Source organism: Falco biarmicus, chromosome 17, assembly GCF_023638135.1.
Source record: "Falco biarmicus isolate bFalBia1 chromosome 17, bFalBia1.pri, whole genome shotgun sequence".
NCBI classification, from domain to species: Eukaryota; Metazoa; Chordata; class Aves; order Falconiformes; family Falconidae; genus Falco; species Falco biarmicus.
In genome coordinates this window covers 913,026-935,874 of record NC_079304.1, presented here as the reverse complement: position 1 = coordinate 935,874, position 22,849 = coordinate 913,026, and the positions used below count along the sequence as shown (strand labels likewise).

Sequence of the window (22,849 nt, the reverse complement as noted above, 5' to 3'; positions counted from 1 at the left end):
CCTGCCACTGTCCCCGTCACGGGAGAGCCCAGCAGGCACCTCTCCTCCATCACCATCCTGCCTGCCCCAGCCAGAAAAGGCCAGAGGCCATTTAAAAAATAAAACCAAAAAACAGAGAAAACATTAAAACCATTCTTTTTTCTATACCATTGATAGGTTCAAAGGTCTAGTTTTGAAGGTTGGTTTCCAAGAAGTTGAATCCTGAAGAATCAGCAAGGGGGAAGAAAAACAGGGAAGTGATGGGTATTTCTGGGCCAGGTCCCACCTCCACCCTCGTGGCATGGGATGGCAGGTCCCTGGAGTGTGGGTAGTGTCCCGCCTGGGATGGAGCCCAGTCAGGACAGGGCTCCCTGGATGGTTCCTCTCCAGGCAGACAGCGTGTCCGCAGCCAGAAGGTGTCTGGAGGCTGTGCAATGCAAGCTGGTGGTTCTCCCCCTATTCTTACCTGCAAAAAAATCATCACAGCATCATTAGAAGTGGTAAATAATTCATGACAGATAACTCAGCCCTCCCATCAGAGAACATCTGGGAGCAGAAAACATTTTTCTTTGATTTGTTGCTTATTCTAACATCCTCCCTCCGTGACTTTGACTAGAAATTGAAGGTGTTGTGCTCCAATGTGGTTGACTTCAGCTGCCACTTGCTCGTTTCTGTGCAGTGACTGAGTAACAGCTGCTTTCAATTCCCACTGTTTGATTCAAATGCTCATAAAAAGCAACATAAGCTGTTTATAGATGCAAGATTAGATTTCAGCTTCTGTCTGTGGTATTTCTACAGCTTCCATCAGGGAGAATCTGGGCATCTCAACGTCTTTAATGCACTATCAGTGTTTTAACCTGTTAAAGCACAACGGTGACAGGGTGAGAAAGGACGCTGCTTGCTGCACACTCACTCCAGGGTCACGTTTGCCCTTGCCGCTACTGTGGCATTGACTCCTGCAGAGGAACGTGCTGTTGCAGGGAGGAACTGAGCAGGGGAGGGGGGGGACCTGCCTGAACTTGCAGAGGAAATCCATAGCAGAGACTGGTGGCCGTGCTAGCTGTGATACTCCTGCTCTGGCAAGCCAAGAGGCTGCACTGTCGCTCCTACATGCAGAGTATGAGCCTTGCATTTGAGCCGCCAGCTTCTGTGCAGACAGGAATGACACTATAAATTAAAACCAAAGAAACTCCTGCAAAGAGACAGAGAGAGAGCAAGCAGTGGAAGGTGACAGAGAACTAGAGAAAAATGTGAGGGCTGTGAAATCCAGTCTTTGAAGCATCCTTGGGGTAACAGCCAGCCATGCTTTGTTTTGGGGACCTGTTCTGTCTCTTTAGGATAAAGCAGAGCTGATTTGTACCAGAGGAGGTTGTAATGATGCACTTGTATATACCTCTATATCTCTACAGCTGTGTACCTCTATATGTGCCTCCATGCCCTGCCTCCTCCTCTGAAAACGCTGAGGATCCCAAGGAGCAAGCAGTTTTAGTCCCACAAAGATTTATAAAAAGCATCTGTGGACACCAGTGAGTGGCCCCGCATGCTGACCTGCACTTCAGGACTGGAAGAGTATCTATACATCAGGATGTCCCAAGACAATAGTCAACACTGTCCTTTTATAGTTCAGACGCTTTACTTGAAGTTGCAGAAGACTCTGAGGAGAGGTAAAAGTAACCCCTCGCTCTAAGGAGAGCCTGTGGCTGTATCTCTCAGGCTGCGATAAGAAAGACACTCATACCAAAGATGGTCTGGATGTCAGCAGTTAGTGCTGTGCCCTGTGAAATGGAAGAGACAGATGGAGCCAGCTTTCATCCTGAGGAGTTATCAGCAGTGGTTGGCAGGGCAGCGAGATTGGGGTGAGGATGATAAGTAGACTGTGCTCCTTGAAAGGCTCCCTCGGACCCCCAGACCCACGTGCGCACACATCACCGTCATCATCATCAGCGTGTGAGGCCAAAGGCCTTTAGGAAAGGCAGACACTTCACTGTATCGTGTCATCTGCAGCGTTTGTGTCTGGCAAAATGACTCGGGTCAACCCCTGATAGCGAGCCAGGTATCTATCCCAGGGGAAAGCACTGCTCCATGACCCATTTTGTTAGTTGTTTCAGGTCAGGGATTGAAGAAAGCTTTGCCTTTCCTTGCTAACCTGCTCACACCCTGAAAGCAAACACCTGCAGATTTACTGGAGGGATAACAAACTTGGGATAACAAACTTGTAAATATGCTTTTCAGAAATGCAGAGAAAGATGTGTAAAGAGAGCAGGGAAGCAGGCAGGCCAAGCCCTCCCGCTCTACACACAAACTTTAAACTTAAGCACCATGCACGCAGCTTTTATTCTCATGTAAGGGGATGCAGCCCCCTGCTCCGGCATGTGCTCTGTGCAGGGCTCAGCAGCACGGCTGGTAGTGCCAGGATCCACCCTCAGGCAGTGGAGTGCACGTTCAAAAGGTGCTGGGAGGAGCACGACAGAGCAGAACCTGTGTGCGTGGGGGGGTGTTGCGGGTGCTGATGTGGTGCTGTGTGACTGGGCGCCCGCAGAGGGGTTTGCAGAAGGCAGGGCTCTGCCGGTTGCGGGTGGCTACCGGTAGGTCAGTATTTGTAAGTGTAGTTGTGCATCTTTATTGCGTCCTTTTGGGCAAGGAAGAGCACTCGCTCTGTGCCAGACGCTGCGCCTTCCAACAGCCCCAGCGTGTGGCTGGCAATGACGAGGTGCCCCTTACTCCTGGCTTCGGTGGCGGCACCCGCACGGGCCAGGGGAGGGGAGGCAGCATGTCGGTGCGGGTGAGGGAGACCTTGTCTGCCCTGAGGGTGAGGGGGCGCTGGGACAGGCTGCCCAGAGCGGCTGCGGGGTCCCCGTCTCTGGGGACGCCCAGACCCGCCGGGCGGCTCCGTGCAGCCTGCTGGGGGAGAGCCTGCTCTAGCAGGGGCTGGGCCGGGCGACCCCCGGAGCTCCCCTCCCAGCCCCACCGTGTGTGACCCCTCGGGCTGCCCTGTCGGTGCCGGGCCCAGGGCCGGGGCCGGGGCAGTGCCGACCCCCCGCGCGGGGACAGGGCCCCGGCGACGCCAGGCAAGGCGCCATGGGGGGTGGCCTGGCGGGCCCCCGCTGCACCCAGGACACCGGCTTTGGGTACAAGTGCAGCTTTTTACCTTGCATGGGTGCACAGCCGCTGTGAGGACCGAGCCCCAGGCCCTGCGGGAGTCTCACCGCCCCCCGCCAGCTACCAGCGCTGAGGGCCCGAGGCCGCCACCGCCCTCCCCGCCGTGACGGACCGAACGGTGACGCCGAGTACCGCCCTGGCCCCGCTCGGCTATCTCCGTCACCGCTCGGCCGGCTCCGTTAGCCGCGGCGCTTCCGCCTGGCAGCCGAGGGGAGCTTGCCCAGCTGTTTTCCGTCAGCGCTCGGTTCTTTCCGCCAAGGCCTTCGGGTATTTCCGGCAGGCGGTTCGGGTGTTTCCGTCACCAGCCTCGCGCGGACTCGGCGCGCGGACTCGGCGCGCGGCCGGCCTCGTTCCAGCCCTACCCGCCGCCTGCCCCGGTAACGGTCGCTGGGAGTTTAAATGAACACGGGCCGGGCTGCGCAGCGCCGCTGCCACGGTACGCGCTGAGGCGGGACCGGGGCTGCCCTGCTGCGCTCCGGGCTGTGCGAGGAGGAGGCGGAGGAGAAGGCGGAGGCCAGGAAGAGCAGGATGACGGTGCTGCAGGAGCCCGTCCAGGTACCGACCCCTGGGCGGCACGGACACGGGCTCGGGCTCGCCGCCGCGCTCAGGCCCCGAGGCCCGGCTCGGCCTGGCCGCGGGAGGAGCCGGACTCGCCGCACCGCCCGCCCCTCCGGGGAGGCCTCCCCGCCGCCGGGCCCTCCTGCGGTGGGGGGCCCCAGGCCGCCGCCGCCGGCCGAGGTGGCGGGGGGCCGTTGGGCGCCCCGGCCGGCGTGGCGGGGGGCCTCACGGCTGGGAGGGCCTCCAGCTCCGCGGCCCCGGCCCGGCTGCCCTCGCCCTCTTGCTCCCTCGGGTCCCCGCCCGGCCTCCCCCCGGGGGTGCCGGCCTCCCGCCGCGCCGCCACTGCGCCGGGCTCCCCCGAGGGCCCTGCCGGGTCCCTCGAGGGACCTGTTGATCCCTGTCGCGCTCTCTGTGTTGCAGCCGTTGCATTTCCAAATGCTCGCGAAGTGCTTGGCTCTGCGTGCCGTACAAACGAAGGGCGTTCGCCTCTTCCCAAGGAGTTAGTGCCCCCAGATTGATGGGAGACCTGGCAGAGAAAATAACGTACATCTTGTTTTTCTACTGTATTTCAGTCTCTCTGCAGTTACCCTGGTGGCCTTCCTGCTCTTGTTCTCAGCCTTCCCATCCAAAAGGCATGATTCACAGGCTAAGAGTTGCTGCTTCTTTCCACCCTTCCTGTATACCCATTACTCTTAACTATTCTGTTGTCTTCATTAATTAGTCGTATTATTAATGTTTCAATTTATTTTTTTTAATTATTAGCTTTTTAACAGGGTGTTTTTTTCCTAGTTAAGCTAGGAATCTCTCACTGTAAGTGTCTTGGTCATATGTGGTTGTGTTCTGTAATGAGCGTAGTGAAAATTCTTGCTTTTGCCTTTCCTCTGGCCGCTTAGTGAAAAGGTGGAAGGGGAAGAAGAGTTCTGTGGATGACCACCCTGCTGACTTCACCATGTCTGTGCGAGATGGTGACTGTGATGGCACTCTTATAGACTAGGGGTTGGTGACAGTGATGGCCCTCCACTCTTTGAGAGCAAGGGTCAGTGTGGTGCTGGAAGTGCTTTCGGCCACCTGGTGCCTCTTCTGCAGTGGTCATATTTAGCTCATTGCTGTTAGCTTTGAGCTGGACTTGTTGTTTTGCACCAGTTGGGTATTCTAAGAAAACATGGGATTACAATAGAAAAGGAAGCAAGAATGCATTGCAGATGAATGGCAGGAAACAATATTTAATGTTTCCGGTACTGTGCTAATTAGACTAACCAAGTGGAAAACATTTGCTATTCTGAGAGTTCCCTGATAGAAACATGCAGTCTTGTTTTCATTTTTCAGAAAGGTAAAAATCTCTTTAATGTCATTCTCCATTCTGAAGCTCTTAGCAGCTTGGATGTTTTGATGAGGCTTTGCTGCATTGAATGTATCTATTTAGATTCTGCCTGCTTTCAAATGCCACATAATTATTTTATCAGTGGTTCTACTGCTGTCAGCTTTGCTGTTCTTCCTTGCTTACAGCAACACTGGTAAGTTTAGGACTTGTTGGTTGTTGTTGCCTTGGTCATATTGTTGCTTTTAATGGTAAAGAAGCCACCAGTGCACCATCTGAAATGAGGTCAACATTTGAGTTTGCTTTTGTAGCTGTCCTCTTTGTGCCATGGCTATGAGCGGTGGTGTAGAGATTGGACTGCTATACTACAGGACCTTTCCAAACCAGCTCATGCTCATTTTCTCACTAGTGTGACTTATCCATTTTGCAGTACACATCTGGGTGAAGTCGATGACACTTCTGAATTCCTATTTTAGCTGGAGTCCGCGTACTTAGCTCTGTTCTGGTTATCTTTTTTAACAGTAGGATTGGAAAAGTTGATACTACTTCTCATTTTTGTCATTGCAGAGATTTTTCCTGTGTATTTGTCTGTTCTCTCCCAGCCTTTCGGATATCTACAGGGCTTAGTGTTCCAGAAAAAAAAGTCATCTTTACAGTTGCGATATGCAAAGTACGATAGATAAGAAACAGAGTCTGTGTCTGTGTTGCCTTATAAATATTGGCTTTAATTACATGAAATTAATATCCCCAAAGCCATCCTGTTCACTGGTTAGATTTTTACTACTTCTTAATCCCTTAAGATGGGCTAAAGTGCCAGAGTTTGTTATACAGACAACAGACCTCTCCTGTACTTCCCAATGTGGTCAATTTAAAACTCTTCAGCTCAAACATAAAGCCTTGTATCCCATGTGCTGAGAAACAGACTGGATGTCTTCCAAATATCGCTGAAAAACATCTTGGAAACAAAATGAACGCTTTCCTTGGAATTTAGCCCTTCAAGGTGATCATCTGCTGTGACCCACTTGAATGGTTGCTTGAACTCCCAGGCTACTGTCATGGCAGAAAACATGCAATGCCAATGTCTGCTTGTTTAACGGGCAGAGTTTGCGTAACCACAGCTTATCACAGAAAACTCTTCTCCTCTCTGCCCACCCTAGAAAAAGTCTTAAATCATGATAGAAACTGCTTAGGATGAAAATAGGCTATAAAGGTTTAAAAACAATTTCCAAGGCTATATAAGGGTCAGAAGAGAACACCTATCTTAAGAGCTCTTTGGCTTAGTTATGAAGTAACACTTGGACAATGCACAGGATTTTCTGGATGGAAGGTGGACCTGTCCAAATCTGCTTTTATTTTCTTGCTCTTTTTCTCTGAGGCTGCTTTGCTGAAGAGCTGTGGCTGGTATGGTAGTTTTAGAATTCCCCATTCACTTTGCATTTGTAAATTAGTACATATTTAAAATGAGTGACTAGAACCTGTATCTGGTCTGCAAGCATGTTTAAATAAAACTGAAACACTTCAAGCATCCCTCCTGCCCATGTTTGTAGCCCTGAGAACAGACATTGCCACCAAAGCATCTCAGCTGCTTTGCACGTTTGTGAGGAGGCTGCTTCTCTAGGTTTGTGTTGACAGGTTCTGTGTAAAATTTGGTAACTGCCACAGGGAGGAAACTTAAGACTGCATTTGGATTATATTTGTGGTTATATTGGGTTGTCCTGCTCTGAAATTTTTTGGGATTAAGTAGTTTTTATTGGGTGAATACACCAAAGTTTTTTGCTTCAGACCCCTCTTCTGCTGTGGTTTGGCAATTTGTCATGTGCCACTAATGCTGTGTAGGCGCATTGAACTTTTTTGCTAGAACAAACTAAATAACTACTCTGTGAAGAGGTTGATGTTCCTGTCCAAAATTTGCTTCCTCAAAGGTGCATAAGAATTCTTTTTCAGTAGTTTGAGACACAGCTGTAGTTTATAGACACCCGTTCTTATAGAAAATGGTTATGCACAGGTATAGCCTGCCACCTTCCTTTCCTCTTCTTGCTCTTTTAGGAGAGTGTGTGCAAGGATACAGTCTTCAGCATTTGTCTGTTGAAGGTGTGAGTTCAGTTTGCAACTTTTAGGTTGCAAAATTGCAATTATTACATAACAGGGGTACTGCCAGGGGCTCCGCTCAACAATGATTGTTGTTTGAGTCAGTATGTAGTGTAACTTTTACAGTCTGGCTGTGATATAGCCAAAAATCACTCGTGTCCCCTCTTGACCTTTGGTAAGATTGTTTCTGGCAACTTGGTCCTGTTTGAGAAGTCAAATGACGTTGATCCCACCACCCCCGTACCTTTGTTTTGTAAACGTGCCGAGTTACATCCCTGTAAAGGCAGTAGTGGCACAACTTGGGTAGATTCAGCGGAATATCACTTGTGACTTGGTAAAGGAAATTTCTCGCTTCTGAGAGCGAGAGGAAAAAGGGCAGCTTAGGCTGCTGTGGGTGCAGTCTGAAAGATTTTAACGCCTTCCTCCTGTCTCACACTTTTTGACCCCTGTCTGCAGTGTACAGGACAATGTACAGCCTTGGAGCTTCTCAAGGTAAAAGGGAGTAACTGTTCTGGGCAGGCTCTGCGGCTGAACTTATCTTCAGGCAGACTCTGCGGCTGAACTTATCTGAAGTGGGGAATATAGCCAGAGAGAAATAATATGGTGTTTGTATTATAGGAATCAAACAAAGAATTAATATTTAAATACTTTCACATGAGCTTAAAAGTACCTGTTGACTTTTTAAGTATATTGTTGGGACCTACTGATAGAAGAAAATAGTATTTCTGCAGAGATTGTGTATAATATTCTATATAGTAATGGGTAACTCTGGTGTGTACTGTTCATGAAGACTGTGTAGGCATCCCGTGAAGAGAACTCGCACATTTTTCACACCCTGCATTTGTCAAGTTTGTGTTGGAAGTAGCAGCATATGGTACATGTAACTCTGTGATGTTTGAATTTTTTTTTTTTAGATTAAATTGGCGCTTGCCTTTCCTGCTGGGAATAGTGTTATAGGGCGCTATTTCTTTAGCTCTGGAAGATTTCTTTTTGTTTTGGAGTGTCTGGTAGGTATCAGAAGCTAATTCTGTTTGTCTTCAGTTGCTGATGAGTATTGGAGAAATACTAGACCATAGTGCCTTGAGTTCACAAGTTCCGATCTCGTTTGGATTGGTATAACTAAATTACTGCAAAATGGCTGTTTGCTGCTTATGGGAAACTGCTTTGGAACTTGGGCAAGGGCTGCCGGGTGGGAAGGAGCTGCGGTCCTGATACCGGCTCTGCAAACCTCTGAACGCAGACCCTGATAAGCGTGCACGCCACCACTTGTAAGAGGTAGGGAGGAAAGGCTGAACAGATCATAAAAGGATTTTTTCCCATCCCACCCCTCTTTTATAGATGACAACAGAAGGCTTTTAATGTGATCTGAAGAAAATTGAGTGAGTAGTGTTTGTTGTGAAACCTGCGTACCCCAGCCCTATTCTTTTGTGGGACAGCTCTTGGTGTAATTCTGACAGTTACTTTAGCAGTGTACACAGTTTGTACACCTGTATGTACGTTCAATTTGCATTTCACCGGAGTAGTGCCATCTTTCGAGTCTGCGTGAATATTGACAGTCCCAAACTCTCGAGCTTGGTGTTCACAAAAACGGAGGTAGTACCCTTAAGCAGCTAGCTGATTTTGAGCAAGTATGGGTAGATGAGCAAAATGCAAAAGAAGGTTGCCTTCATTCATGTCCGTATATATGTTTGTCCATCTCATTTGTGTTGAATTTGTAGTTGTGTGATACAATCCTGATTAGTGGCAGCAAAGAGGTGGCTGATGAGCAAAGAACCAAACAAAATACCGCAACAAAAAGCAGTGGATCCTGTTCATCTTGGTTCTTGAGGGAACTCGGATACCTCTTCAAGGAAAAGGCTGGATACCTAACATACTTAACAGCAGCCATATATTGACAACTGTGGATGCTGATGTGATTTCTGGTCCTGTCGGCTTTTTGTTTGGTGTATATCAAGAGGAGATGGTTTAAATGGGTTCATGCATGATGCCATTAAAATGCGCTGGACACCTTTGCTTTTTCCCACCTCCTGTGCCCCTTCTTGGGCACAGCTAAAAGCGTAATCAGGCAGGGGCTGGGTTTTGTTCTTACCTTTATTTGGTGGTAGTTAGCAATAATTCATGCTCGGTTATGCACCAGACTAATGTGCAGTAACAAGTGGAAGTACTCGCTGTTATTTCAGTAAGCGTCAGCTGAAGTTTATGGATGGTTGTGTGTGGTTAACTAGTGAGCAACATTCTTAGATTGGTTTGTGACTTCAGTGCTAAATTTGGCGCTTTTTAAGTCTCTTTACTAATAGTTGAAACAACTAAAACTTGGCCTGCATCTTTATCCTTCTCTATTCTTCTTATGATTCAAAGAATCAAATGAAACAATCGCCTTTTGACAGTAAGAGCTAATGAGTTTTGCATTTTTAAGGCTTCTCTCTGAATTTAATTATTTTCTTGTCTTGCAGGCTGCTATATGGCAAGCACTTAACCACTATGCTTATCGCGATGCAGTGTTCCTTGCAGAAAGGCTATATGCAGAAGGTATGTATTTTGAAAATACAAAGTTGATGCTTTTTTCAATTTTGATGTTGGATTTTTGAGCCTCGGGTCCTGCTTTCTTTTACTCCTGTTGTGATAGCGAAGTTTAGCTTTCTGCTTGGGGAAGGCAGAAGAATGTCTCTCAATTAGGTTGGAAAATCAAATCACGTAACAGCAGCAATGTTATTTTACAGTAAAACCTCCTTAAAAAAATTAAACTCGGAGTTGTGTGTTTAAGTACAATGTTTACAGTGATCTGTTTGTATGGTATCAAATGGGAGAGAGGTTTTTTAATAACCTTAAGCATTGCATATCTTCCAAGGGCACCTGGGGATAGATGCAGTACACAAATTCTACAAATGGTCTTGATATTGAAGCTGTCTTTGCTAATAATGCTGTTCAGATATGTTGATTGGTGTGTTAGCTGAAAGAGATAATCTTGTGATGATGAAAGAGAAGTGTAGCGAAATTGAGACTATGAGAATCAGAACATATGGAATAGCTATCTCCTGTTGAATTTTGTTATTTTTTACTTCGTTGTAATGCTGTCAGATCTAGGATGTCTTGGATACTGAGCAGGCAGCAGTAACACAGATCTGTACTCTTCCTGGGTCATTCAAAGACCATTTCTGTGTTGTAGTCCCTCTTCTTCCTTAACCTTTCCTGCATGACCTCAGTAAGTTGTTTTTTTTTTTGTGTGTTTTTTTGTTCTTCTTTACTTCTTTCTCCTTGATGCTGGTGTTCAGCTTTTCTTCTCTATTTGAAAAGGTATTGTCCCAAAATCACTAACGGGGGGGGGGGGGGGGGGGGGGGGGGGAAGAAAAAACAACCCAAGCCTTAAACTGAAATACAAGCTTAATATAATTTCTCATGCTAAACAACTTGAGCTTATAGTGTGAGTTAAACCGTATAACCTGTTTCATGCTCTGTGTTTTGTAATGAAATGTTTTGCCTGATGCGCCGCTTAACAATGGAAGCGCAAACCTGACTTTTGAGGAAGACAGGCTTTCTTTCCTTGATTGAAGGTAAATTGCCAAGGATGTAGAAATCGAGAGAATCCACTTTTTGCAGCAGCCAAGAGAAAAATGTATAACGTGATACTGACACCAGCTTTGCAGAATAATATTCTGCAAGAGTACTTCAAACAGCTTTTTTCAGTGACCAACAGTACTGAGAAAGAACAGCATGCATGCTGTCACTTGGTTCAAGCAATTAACTGCCAACAAAACACCTGGCTTCTGGTTAAAATAAGTAGTTACACTGCAGAGTAGAAGCTGCTGAACTTGAATACAGTGACTCTGTATTGGCAGTAGTGATTTTTACCCTGAGAAGAATTTCTTTTAAGTCCACCTGCCATTACTGGCCTTACGGGGACATCTGTGGCTTGGTAATTTCCCAGAACTCTTGAAGTATGTTAAATTCATGGATAAGAGCATTGATTTTTTAATTTTTACATTAACTTTAATTTTTAAAAAGATCTCCTGGTGCTTTTAGGATAAGGCTAATAAAAGTCTTCTCTTGGGGTCTTCAGTTTCCTTTGTCATGGTCTGAGTTAAATAGCCAGTTTTCAGTGTAGCAAAGGATTTGAGCAGGTTGCCCAAAGAGGTTTTGGTACAATGCTCATATTGATTTTTCTGAAGACTTCTGTGTGGGTAGTTGAACAAACATCAGATTTTTTTCTCTTAATACTGACTTCCATTTGCATGGTAGTGTGTTCTGAAAAGCATAAAGTAATGTGGATTTCTTAATTGTTTGTAGATTTAAGTTGCTTGCCTTTATAGACAGGGTAGGACACCAAAGCTGTATGTGATCTGTCAGTGTGTCTGGGTATCTCCCTAGTTTTGCTTAAAACCCAGAAATGGAGTCATACAGGTAACTTCATACAGTCAGAGCTTAATGCTCAAATGAACACCACAGCACAGCTCACTGTTGCCTCACACAAGTGCGTTCTCTGGCGCTTAAAGCTTCAGTTGATAATTTTATGGTAAGGCTTTAAAGTTATTTCAGGAGTTAGCACTCTGTCCTTTATGCTGTAATCCCGAGTAAAATTGGCAAGTCTGACCTCAGTCTTAAATCTGGGTGCCAAGTCAAGCTCTTAGCACACTGAGAATGTTCTCTTCTACATAATTCATCTCTACAATGGAAGAAGTGTTGAAGCAGACATCAGATCTAAATGCTTCCAGTTTCTACCATAGGGAAATGTTTCTGTCATGATTACTCTTCTTCTCTGTTAAGATAGAGCTGATTTTTCCTGAAGTTTGACCATTTCATTCAGAATTTAGAAACTTGTGAGAACTCAGCTTAGGAAGAAGATTTGTAGGAGAGCTTGTCCCTGTGGCTACTTCCTAACATAAAATAAATAAAGCATCTGAATGGTAATGTTAACCCATGTTCCCAATGAAATAATGGGCGTAGGCAGCAAAAAGGACAAGACTTAAGGTTGGGGTAGAGGTGACTGGTAACTGACCAACTTTAGTAGTCATGAAAATAGGAAGATCTGCTCTGCTGAAGTCACGTCAAGATGCAGCGTCAAGTGCTTTGGAGAAATAACAGAAATAAAATTGCAAGCAGAAAAAGACCACTTGAAATTAGGGTAAAACTGTTATTCGGGCTCTTTAGGCTGAAATAGGCCTTCCTTCTGAAAAGTTATTGTACTTCCTAACAGCCATTGTTGTGCCAGTGTTTATGCACTGCTTAAGCTAGTGAAAAGTGTTACTAGCAGGTGTGATAATACTCTGAGCCAAGCCTTGGTGTGGCCAGTGAGTTGCTGTCCTACTAGGAATGACTGCTTTGCTTGAGTTGCTGTTATTTTAGCAACAAACTGGCTCATCACTTGTTCAGATTGAGTAGCTGGAAGGATCAAAGTTCTCCTACAGCAGTAGGTGTTGAGTTGGTCTGACTATACAAGGAAGTGACATATGGAAGTTTGTTATTTGACTTAAGAAATGCACTTTATTCAGTAATGAATTTCTCTAATAGCAGTACTTGTTTTCTTGCATCTTGTTCCTAGCTGGCTTTTACTCCCTTCCCCCAAATTCTTTGTATCAAAATAGTAAACAATCAACTGATGATGGGTTTCTTAATTTATTTTTTAGTGCATTCAGAGGAAGCACTGTTTTTACTGGCAACGTGTTACTACCGCTCAGGAAAGGCCTATAAAGCATACAGGCTCCTAAAGGGACACAGCTGTACTACCCCACAATGTAAATACCTGCTTGCAAAATGTTGTGTTGACCTCAGCAAGTAAGTAAATCCTTTATGTTCTGTCCAGGGTTACAAATGTTGGGTGGTTTTTTTGTTTGGGTTTATCTCTGAAAGCTGTCATATTGCATAAACTAGTAATTCGTTAGTCCTTCAGCTCTAAAGATTATTGCAAGTTCAGTTCATTTTGCTTTCAGATACAGACCTAAAGAACATTAGCTCATCTTGCAGAAAACTCTTAAAAGGTATTGAATAACTTACAAAGGAGTTGTCAAGCTGCGTAGGGGGAGAAAACATTGATTGCTGAGATGACTCTGGGAAGTGCTGCTTTTGCTTTTGTTTCTCTGATGCTTTGCTTATTTCATTAAGTGTTTCCAGTATGAATTTAACAGATGGGTCACTTCTCTCAAACGGTAAGCTTCCTCCTCTTACCCCGTAACTGCTAATGGATGGGTGAGGGAAAGTGTGGCAGACAAATCTGTTTTTAAAAAGCTACAACAAACTCACCTTGAATCCACATCTGAGAATACTGTATTCACCATCAAAATTAACCTTGACAGGGCCATAGTAGTCTCAAGGTAACGTGCTGGGTTTCTGGAGTTGTAACAGCGAGAGTATATAATGAAACTGCTCAAGCTACCCACCCTAACACCCTCAGAGTTTATTAATGAGGGTATTTTACTTCTGCATAGAACTTTCAGCTCAAGTGTAGGAATGATGTCTGGCTGAGGTGTAGAATGGAGAGGATGAGGCACCAGGAAAGGTGAAAACTTCTGTTCAAAAAACTCTCAAATTCTGTGGGGGTTCTTTACAGAAGCTTAACTGTCTCTCTGCAGAACAGCTTGTGGTTGTGTTGTGGCTTTTTTGGTTTGGTGTTTGTGACCTTCTTTCAATGACCAAAAAAAAATGTTTAATTTCTTTAGAATAGGTAACGTGATATTTGGAGTTTCACACAGCACAATGTGATTTTTTTTTTTTTTTTTTTTTGCAGGTTTCATAGTCCTGCTCATAACATGTAACCAAAATGCAGGCCTCCAGAGCCAGCGAGGGGAGGCTCCTTAGCCTTTGGTACTCGCTTTAGTAGGCGAGTCCTTTGACACCTTTAGAGTAGCAACGATGTCTTGACTTATGTTTTTTCTGATGCTTTTAACACTTCTGGAGCTATTAGGATACAGGCTTCTTTGAATCTTCTTTTGAAAGGGAAGTCATGTTAGTGCTTTGCTTGGCAAGGTCCCCATGGAATAAATCTGAAGCTGATCATTCCCTCCCTTGCTTTTACCAAGTCTGGTGTGTGCATATAGTGCATCAGCTTCAGAACTGGTTTAAGTTAGGTAGGTGGGATTTCTTAGAAGTGTTCTTTAGAATCTGTTAAATTTAGCTGTCATTGCTGTTAGTTATATGAGCTCATTTATAAAGAGGTACCTTATTTTCTTGTGGGAATGTCTATACTGATAGAAGCATCTACCTACAAGTATAATTTCAAGTGGAGGCAAGAAGAGATGATTTGTGCAGGTGTCAGTCTCAAATGCCAGATGAATGCCTCCTATCCTCAAGTTGTATAAAGTGATCTTCAAGCGTAATCGTGAGTGGCACATTCCGTGTGAGCAGTACTGCTTGCTGCAGGTGTAGTAGATGCAAGCTGAACCTTTGTTCTTCTTTTGAGCCCCTCTTGCAAGAAGGCAAGGTGTTAAGATCCAAAATAGACTCTGGATTTTACATGAGTGCCTGGTACCTTACAGATTGTATTTTGTAGTTGGGAAACAAAACCAAAATAAGTGTTGTCCTAGCTTTTTACTAGGTAAGGTACCTTCAAAAAACAGAGGACAGGAAACTCTTCTAGATGCTTTGTTTGGTATTGTACCTAGGATTAATCACTTCTGGAAAAGTGATGTTGTGGGGTTTGGGGTTTGTTTTTCTTCCCTCCCAGTGGAGACGTTCGGCTTGGGAGTACTGCATACCTCCTGTTGCTAGAGGAATCCATCAATTACGTAAAATTCATTTGCAGGAGCTAGTTTATATGTGGTTTGAAACTTGTGAACACTGACAGTGGATTTCTGTTTTTGTTTGTAGCAGGGTGAAAACACTGGGCTACAAATACTGTGAGGCTTGTAACCCCTTTCAACCTCTTGTTTTTTAAAAAGGCTTGCAGAAGGAGAGCAGATCTTATCTGGTGGAGTGTTCAACAAACAGAAAAGCCATGATGACATTGTTATGGAGTTTGGTGACTCTGCGTGCTTTACACTCTCCTTACTGGGACATGTCTACTGGTAATGTTGCTTTTTTTGTTGTTTTCTCTAATAAAGCTTGTTTTTTTTTTTATTTGACCAGGCTCCATTTTAGTCAAATACATTTTCAGTCATCACAGGATACACTTGTCTGTGAGTTCTACGACCTGCATGATTTCAAAGTATCATAGATGCAAGGAGATAGTTGTGGAAGCCATTTACCTTTGAAATGCAAGCAGTTTGTCTTTCACCCAGATCTTCTGACTGAAAACACAAATTCCTCTTTTCCAGGTTAAGCATGCAATCCAAGAGTGTTTGGTGGTTGTTTTTTTAATATATATACACACACACCTCTTTGGGTTTGTTCCATATTTTCCCTATGAAAAATTCTCCTGTTTCTCAGTGTTGCCAGTTTGATTTTTTTCTGTATCTATTTTACAGATGCGTAGCTATAACCTCCAAATGAAAGTTTTGAGGACTGCCAGTCAGAATAACTTTGCAAATTAAGTGGTTTGCTTTTGTCTAGTTACAAGAAAGGTTTCAGTAAACATGAGCAGATTGAATAGGAATAGCTTTTGGTTTCTTCCCTAGCATACTTGGGTAGTTTTTTTAAAAAAAAAAAAAAAAAATATATATTCAGGAGCAGCTATCTTTGTAGCCAGATGCTTAGGTATTCAGTTTAACCCCTAATTTATATACAAAAAATATATCAGTAGGTATTTAAAATGGCTAGAAGGCTAGAAATCAGGTTGCTGTTGGCAAAAAAAGAACAAAGCTGTTGCAAAGAACTGCATCTTTCTACAGCAAAAAATCTCAAGCTGTACTGGTGCTTATGTAACTTCTTTTTGAGGTCTGTGCCTAAGAAACTTTCAGCTGTGTCTAAATATGTCAAAAACTTCAAAAGAACTCAGTACTTGTGGCTTGAAAAATGAGGGATGTTGCTGTGATTCTCTGCATGTTTTTGTTTTTCAACTCCTGGAAAGCTATCTTGAACAAAAGTGCTGTTCTTAAGTTTCCTCATAAACTGTTACATTCTTTTTGCAGCAAGACAGACCGGCTTGCCAAAGGATCAGAATGTTACCAAAAGAGCCTTAGTTTAAATCCTTTCCTGTGGTCCCCTTTTGAATCACTATGTGAAATAGGTAAGTCTGCAGGACTGTTTTACTAGTGAAGATGTTTTCTACACTTCTGGCTACGTCAGGCTTTTTGATTTGCTGTCAGCACGTGGCAAGGTTTGTTTTACTCCTTGCCCAGAGCTAGTAAGGAAAATGCCTGCAAAATTCTTTGGAAGTGGTTTTGTAAGCAACAATGCATTTAAAATACTTTGCCAGTGTTTAGAGCTTTTGTCTTGAGGTCTTCCACTTTCACGATACATTTTTGGATTTAACAGTACTGTCTTCTAACCTACAGTTAGTAGACCCTTAGATGCTTCTGAGAATAACTTAAAAGCACGTCTGATTTCTAATAAAAATTATTTTCTAGGGTTTGTAGGGGGGGAACACTTCTGACTTGGCGTAAGGGGTTTTAAAACAACAAGATAAGAACACACCCATCCTGAAATACTTCGTTCCCTGTCCTCCTTGTTTCAGACTGAATATTCAGTGTATAAGCTCAGGAATAACGCTAAAATCTCCTTTTCCAATCTTACAGGTGAAAAACCAGACCCTGACCAAACATTTAAATTAACATCTCTACAGAACTTCAGCAGCTGTCTGCCTAACACTTGCACAACATTGGTATCGAATCACAGCATATCCCACAGACAGCCTGAGACTGTCCTTATGGAAACGCCGCAAGACACAATTGTAAGTTTTGCTGAAATTGCTGTGTTTAAAGCAGTCTTTCCAGCTTAACAGAAAAATGCTGATTAGAAACTATGCTGCCTGAGTATCTAACAGCTGCCTCCCATTTTTCAGGAGTTGAACAGACTCAACCTAGAATCCTCCAATTCAAAATATTCCTCATTGAACACAGATTCTTCGATGTCTTACATTGACTCGGCTGTAATTTCACCAGATGCTGTCCCTCTTGGGTCAGGAACTGCCATATTGTCTAAACAAGCTCAAAATAAACCAAAAACTGGGCGGAGTTTGCTGGGGGGACCTGCAGCTTTGAGCCCGCTAACTCCAAGGTAAGTCCTTGACAGACAATTCCTGGCTGCAGCTGTGCTGTTCATAATGTTTGACTTGTGTGGCACCAGATGTCTTTCCTATTTCAACAGAAGCAAACACGCGTGTCAACAGCATATTATAATGTTGCAGAAATGAAAGTTAAACTTCAATAACTGCTCTTTGGTCCTAGTATTAGTTTCTTCTGTTTCTTAAACAAGCAGTTGGTATTTTCAGTTAGTTAACTGTTGATGCAGTATTGCTTATTGCGACGTTCACACTGGAAGAATCTTTAAAGGAGTATGTTTCTGCTCTGGAGTCAAGTTTATTATGAAAAGCTACTCTTAAGAGCTTTCCCTAAAGAACAGCTCTCTTCTAAAGAGCATGTAAATATATGCTCTGTTCTATGTGTTGTCTTATTTAAACAGCTTTGTTACAAGCCGTGAATACTTGCATGGTCTGTGTCTATTAGTTATTATGCGGGCAGGCAAAGGAAAGTTCTGTATTTTTGTATTTCAGGGATAAGGATATTTTCTATTAAAGTGCCTTTTATAGATGAGGATAGTAAGAGGGTTAATATAAATCAATAAAATAATTCTGAGATAAAGTTGATCCGGGTCTCTGTTTTAAGCATGGAATCAGTAGTAGTCTGACATTCAGACATTGACCCTTCCTCTTCGTTTTGTTCTCAGCTTTGGAATTTTGCCACTGGAAACCCCAAGCACTGGAGATGGATCTTATTTACAAAACTACACAAACTCTTCTTCTGTAATTGATGTGCCATCCACAGGAGCGCCTTCAAAGAAGGTATCTTGCATTCTGGAATATGATTGCTGTTCTATAAGTTTGACATTGCATTGTACTTTTAAAGAAGACTCTATAATGCAGATAAAACCATTGCATGTGATTGTGCTGACAGTGAGGAGAACACAGCTCATCCACTGTTTGCAAAATTAGTTTTGAAAAACAGTGTGTGGAACTAATTGAAGCATCCTTTAGTTGTGGCAATGGCTTGGGTTAACTAAGTGAGACTTAAATTTATGTATAATTTGTCTAAAAAGTGTGTGTAGTAAAAGAAGAATTACAACCAAACCAACACAACAGCAGCCTGCTCTTACTAACAATTACTTCATGCAGCAAGACAAAATTTTGTTCACCAGCACATGTGTAGTTATAGGCTAGTGAGGTTGGGGTGCGGGGGTGCAGTTAATTGTTAATTTGACTGCCTGACAAAACTTTTTAGACTTCTTGAAGTGTTAGTTAAAATGAGAAGCCCTTTTCCCCCCACCCAAAATGCACGTTAGGCAGCCTGCACGCACCCAGTGCTGCTAGAGGAGACCCGAGGAAGGTGCTGTGTCTTCTGCCCGCCTGCTCTGAGGGGAACGTACGAACGCTGACAGTTCTAAACAGCGAAGGGTTTATAACTCTTCAGTGTGCAAGGTGGAATCTGAAGACAGTCTAAACTTGGAGCTTTTGCTTTAAGCTTTGTTTAATTCCTGTGTTTTCAGGGATGACTTGAAATAATCCGAAAAGCCTCAACTGAGCAGAAGCTACTGCTTCCTTGCAAGCAGTTCTTGACTTCTAGTTTACAGGCCAGAGTAGTCAAAATACTGCTGGTGGTCTGTGGAGGGATGACTGGTAGCAAGGTGCTGTTTTGATCTGCTTAAGTCTGGTGTAAAGAAAACTAAAAATTTTCTTTTTTACTCAGTAAGAAACTGCCATAGTTGCCATAGTGATAAATGAGAGGTGGAATGTTGGTGACAGTTGAAGAACCATTTGTTCCTTTCTAAAAACAAAAAAACCTGAGGATTTTTCCCTGTATTTCTAGTAAACCTAGGATTTGCTTGAGGGATGCTAGTGTTTTATAGGTGGCCGACTCTTTAAAGTAAAAACTCAGTGCAAGTAATAGTGTTGAATTCCTCAAAAAGTAGAACTTGAATTTCCATGTTTGCTCTGGTGCTCATCTTGCTGTGCTGTTCTGGAAGTGAAATTTGGGAGCAGTTAAAAACTGTGTGTGTCTTCTCTCGTTGACCCAGTACTTAAAACAATACAAGCCAGTAAGCTGGTAACTTTATTTTTTGTCCTTTGGATAGTATTTTGAAAGCCTGTGACTGGGAACTGTGGAATCTCATTGCATGAGCCATTATGATATCCTGTCTCTAGACAGTGTATTACTGCCACACTTTCAGTTCTTAGTCCTGCCTTTTTATTTATTACTTTTGATGTGTTGCAGCTGGACTGAGCTAAACCAGTCTGCTAGAGATAGGCTTCATGTGGCTGACCCAGTTCCCATCCCATAGATGCTCAGGACCAACCAGTTTTCCATTTCTAGTTGAAAACAGTGGCTCATGGTGGATTGTGCTTATGTAGGAAGATAAATTTTCAGGAGTCTAAAAAAATGACATAGTTAGCAAAGGGCTGCTCATCAGTGTAGTACTTGTCTGCATTTAATATCGTGTGTACACGATGTGATAGATGAAAAGCTTTGGGGACTCAAGTCATATTTACTGTTTTGTTGCTTTGCTAAGTATGACACAACAGCACAGAGGTGCAAGTTTCACTAGTCCGTGCATGTGCTTTCTGCCCAGATGCATCCATGCTACTACCTAAACACAAATACTTAATACACTTTAATAAATAGCTTAGAATTCAGATGCATGCTTTGTCCAATGCAGATAATTATTTGGCCAGTTTCACTTCTGCTCTTCAAATTACCAAGTTAGAAAAGGTTTAGTGTAACTGTGGCTAGAACGTGCATGACTTAACAGAGGCAGTTTCCTAGGAAACACTTGCGTAAATGAATGAAACATTAGGATGAATCCAAAGGCTTCCTATCTGAGTGGGCAAGAGCGTGCCTGCTGGCCGCTAAACTGGCCTCTGATAGCAGAGAAACTGAGAAGGGAAGGACAGAATATTGGAAGTCAGATAACGCATAAACTGGTGTTGCTTGTGCTGTCGTTGATCCCACTTGCTGATTTCTGGTGTCTTCAAGAATGTCTGTTCCAAACAGCCGGTGCAGAGTTGAATGTTTGTATCCCTGGGGTGGGCAGGAAGATAAGGTTTCAGCTTTCTTTAAAAGGCAGGGAGGGGAGGACCTCTTCCAAATCCTTTATAGGAAGTCTATGTGTCAGACAGAATTTCTATCTGAACTTGTTTCTTAGGTCTCAGATTCACAGTCAGGTTATCACAGCTCCAAGTTCCCACACCTTAGCTGTGCCAGGGTAGGCATCAAAGAGCACATTTTAGCTCTCTGAAGATGGGTGAAGATACAAGACAATGTTTTGGTGCTAAGTAGTATTATGTGCTTGTAACCTGTGGCAAGTAACAGGTACAAAAGGTGTGAGTGCGCATACTAAGTGTTGCTCAAATGGCATGCAGTAACTTGCTGCCCTGTGTTAACTTGGCTGTGGGTATATAGTAACTTTCTGTGCTGCATAATGCAAGTCCCTTTTCGATGAAGCAGTTTATTTCTGTATCTGCTCCAAAGGCTTGTGCAATAACTTAATTTGTGAAATACTGATTTATGCTGTGTATGGGTATGCTAAACAGTGGAGTGGCATACAGCGTGCACCTCTGTGAGGTGTGAATGGCAAATGGCTTCTGGATGTGATTGCAATATAATTTAAACACACACACCCTTTTTGGTTTTTTTTTTTTTACAAATTTCCATGGAGAAGGAATGATAAATATGACATGTTTTAATTCACTTTTATTCTTGCACAAACATCTTAATGTATAGTTTCTTCCCACTAGATGGAGATTTTCTATCTTTCAAATAATGTGCATAAAGTTAGTAAACTCTGTGTTATTGGCATTTTAACAGGTAGAATGAGAAATACTCATTGCCCCTTGGGATGGGGAGGAACTCTCATCCTTTGTTAAGAAGACCTATATTTATCCTCCTTTGTGCAGTGTGTGATAGGCAGAATGGATTTGATTTGGTACAGCAGAGAGATAACTTGGTGACATAATAACAAACCTGTGGAAATTCTGTGTTATGCAGACTGTCAGCAGGATGAGCCAAGCTGGAACAAAATCTGTCTTCTCACAGAGTGGAAATAGCCGGGAAGTCACTCCAATTCTTGTTGCACAAACACAGAGCTCTGGCCCACAGACAAGGTAGCAGGGGGGAAATCATCGTGGTATCACATTGTGCATTGTATATCTTGAAGGAATTGCATGCTTTATTTGCCCACTTGTGTGGATGTTCCTGCAGAATTCCTCTTTGGATGAGAAAGAAGTGTATTTTTTTGTTGGGCAAAAAAACTCAAACTTGTGGGAAGCTCGTGCGTGGTGGTTGGCCTGTTTTGTTTTAAATCTCCTGCACAATTAGATCACTTCATCAATAAATGAAAAAGTAGCTGGAAGGAAATTCTGTTCATGTGCTTGACGTGCAACAAGTAGATTTAGGGGGTTTTTAATCTTGAAATGGGAATATCTTTGCTATTATCTTTGCTACTTAAGGTATTTTTTTTTTAAACAAAGGTACAAGCTGTTTTTAATAAAAAATTAAGAACTTTGGCATTTTTTGATGTGCTGCTGTTTTTTGGGTTTTTTTTAGTACAACACCTCAGGTATTGAGCCCAACAATTGCTGCTCCACCAAATGCACTGCCTCGAAGAAGCTCTCGCCTGTTTACTAGTGATAGCTCTACAACAAAGGTAATGAACATCGTGCATTTTGTAAACTTCTGGGCTTCTTATTCGTGCCACTGTACTAATCATTTCCCCATATGCATAGCAATCCTAGCAGCTTAAGAACAGGTTCTGTGATCAGCAGAACTTAGGAAGTACCTGGCTGTAGAAAAGATATCATGATGCCACAATATGTTTTTTTAAGCTCTCAAGTGCTCAAGTAAAATAATAGGAAGAAGAGTATCATGATCAAAAACAAAGATACGTGCTGGGCTGACAAATGCAGTGGTGCTGGTAGCTGTCAGCCCATTTAAGAGGATGTGTTGATCAGATATATTTATCGCAGAATTCATTTTGAGCAGATACTATCTTTTTTTTTTTTTGCACCAAACAAGTTATTCTTCATCTGTTTTCTGCTTCTCAAACAATGGAGTAGAACACCAAACTCAAATATTCGTAGACTGTAATTAGGTGATGTGAATGTTGCCATCTTAAAAATGAACAAATAAACATTCAGTGAAGTGATGTGCCTGTATACTCAAGTTTAGAAGTCCCATGTCTGGGCATGGTTGTTAAAGCTGAAAAGACGATAAAAATAACTTTACACAATTCACTTGTAAGTTTAATTTTCTGAATTTAAAAGACTTCCTTTCTATGTAACTCTTACTCTTCTTACTTTCAGGAAAATAGCAAAAAATTGAAAATGAAGTTTCCACCTAAGATTCCAAACAGAAAAACAAAAAGTAAAACAAATAAGGGAGGAATAACTCAACCAAACTTAAATGATAGTTTGGAAATTACCAAACTGGACTCTTCCATCATTTCAGAAGGAAAAATTTCGACTGTTACACCACAGATCCAGGCTTTTACACTACAGAAGGCAGCAGCAGGTCTGTTTGAACACTATTGGACTGTAGTTAGAGTAAAGCTTGTATCTATGTTTTAAGGTCAAATGAAGAAAAAATGTTGTTCCAGTGTTTTTCTTTCTTGTTTCAGTTAGCCTGTGGCTGTCACCTTTGTCTAATTATAAAAACTGATTGAATTCAGTATCTT

The 22,849-nt window shown here is 43.2% G+C and overlaps 1 protein-coding gene and 1 long non-coding RNA gene across 5 annotated transcripts in view; one reads left to right on the top strand and one right to left on the bottom strand.

Annotated features, from left to right (window-relative positions):
• Positions 1–118: 118 nt before the first annotated feature.
• Positions 119–3,362, bottom strand: LOC130160129 (uncharacterized). The gene is made up of 2 exons (XR_008825939.1): positions 3,128–3,362; positions 119–445 (listed from the first exon to the last, which is right to left on the bottom strand). It is a non-coding gene; the product is annotated as an uncharacterized LOC130160129 (long non-coding RNA).
• A 62-nt stretch (positions 3,363–3,424) lies between these two features.
• Positions 3,425–22,849, top strand: part of CDC27 (cell division cycle 27) — a 32,236-nt gene continuing 12,811 nt past the window's right edge. For 2 of the 4 annotated variants that reach the window (XM_056362402.1, XM_056362401.1), the window contains exons 1-11: positions 3,425–3,693; positions 9,556–9,631; positions 12,724–12,871; positions 14,971–15,096; positions 16,099–16,196; positions 16,705–16,859; positions 16,971–17,185; positions 17,855–17,969; positions 21,166–21,281; positions 21,724–21,823; positions 22,479–22,686. In XM_056362402.1, the coding sequence (XP_056218377.1) occupies positions 3,667–3,693; positions 9,556–9,631; positions 12,724–12,871; positions 14,971–15,096; positions 16,099–16,196; positions 16,705–16,859; positions 16,971–17,185; positions 17,855–17,969; positions 21,166–21,281; positions 21,724–21,823; positions 22,479–22,686 (1,384 nt within the window). In that variant the 5' untranslated portion in view covers positions 3,425–3,666. The remainder of the gene's footprint in view (positions 3,694–9,555; positions 9,632–12,723; positions 12,872–14,970; positions 15,097–16,098; positions 16,197–16,704; positions 16,860–16,970; positions 17,186–17,854; positions 17,970–21,165; positions 21,282–21,723; positions 21,824–22,478; positions 22,687–22,849) is intronic. The other 2 variants (XM_056362400.1, XM_056362399.1) reach the window with 1 other exon arrangement.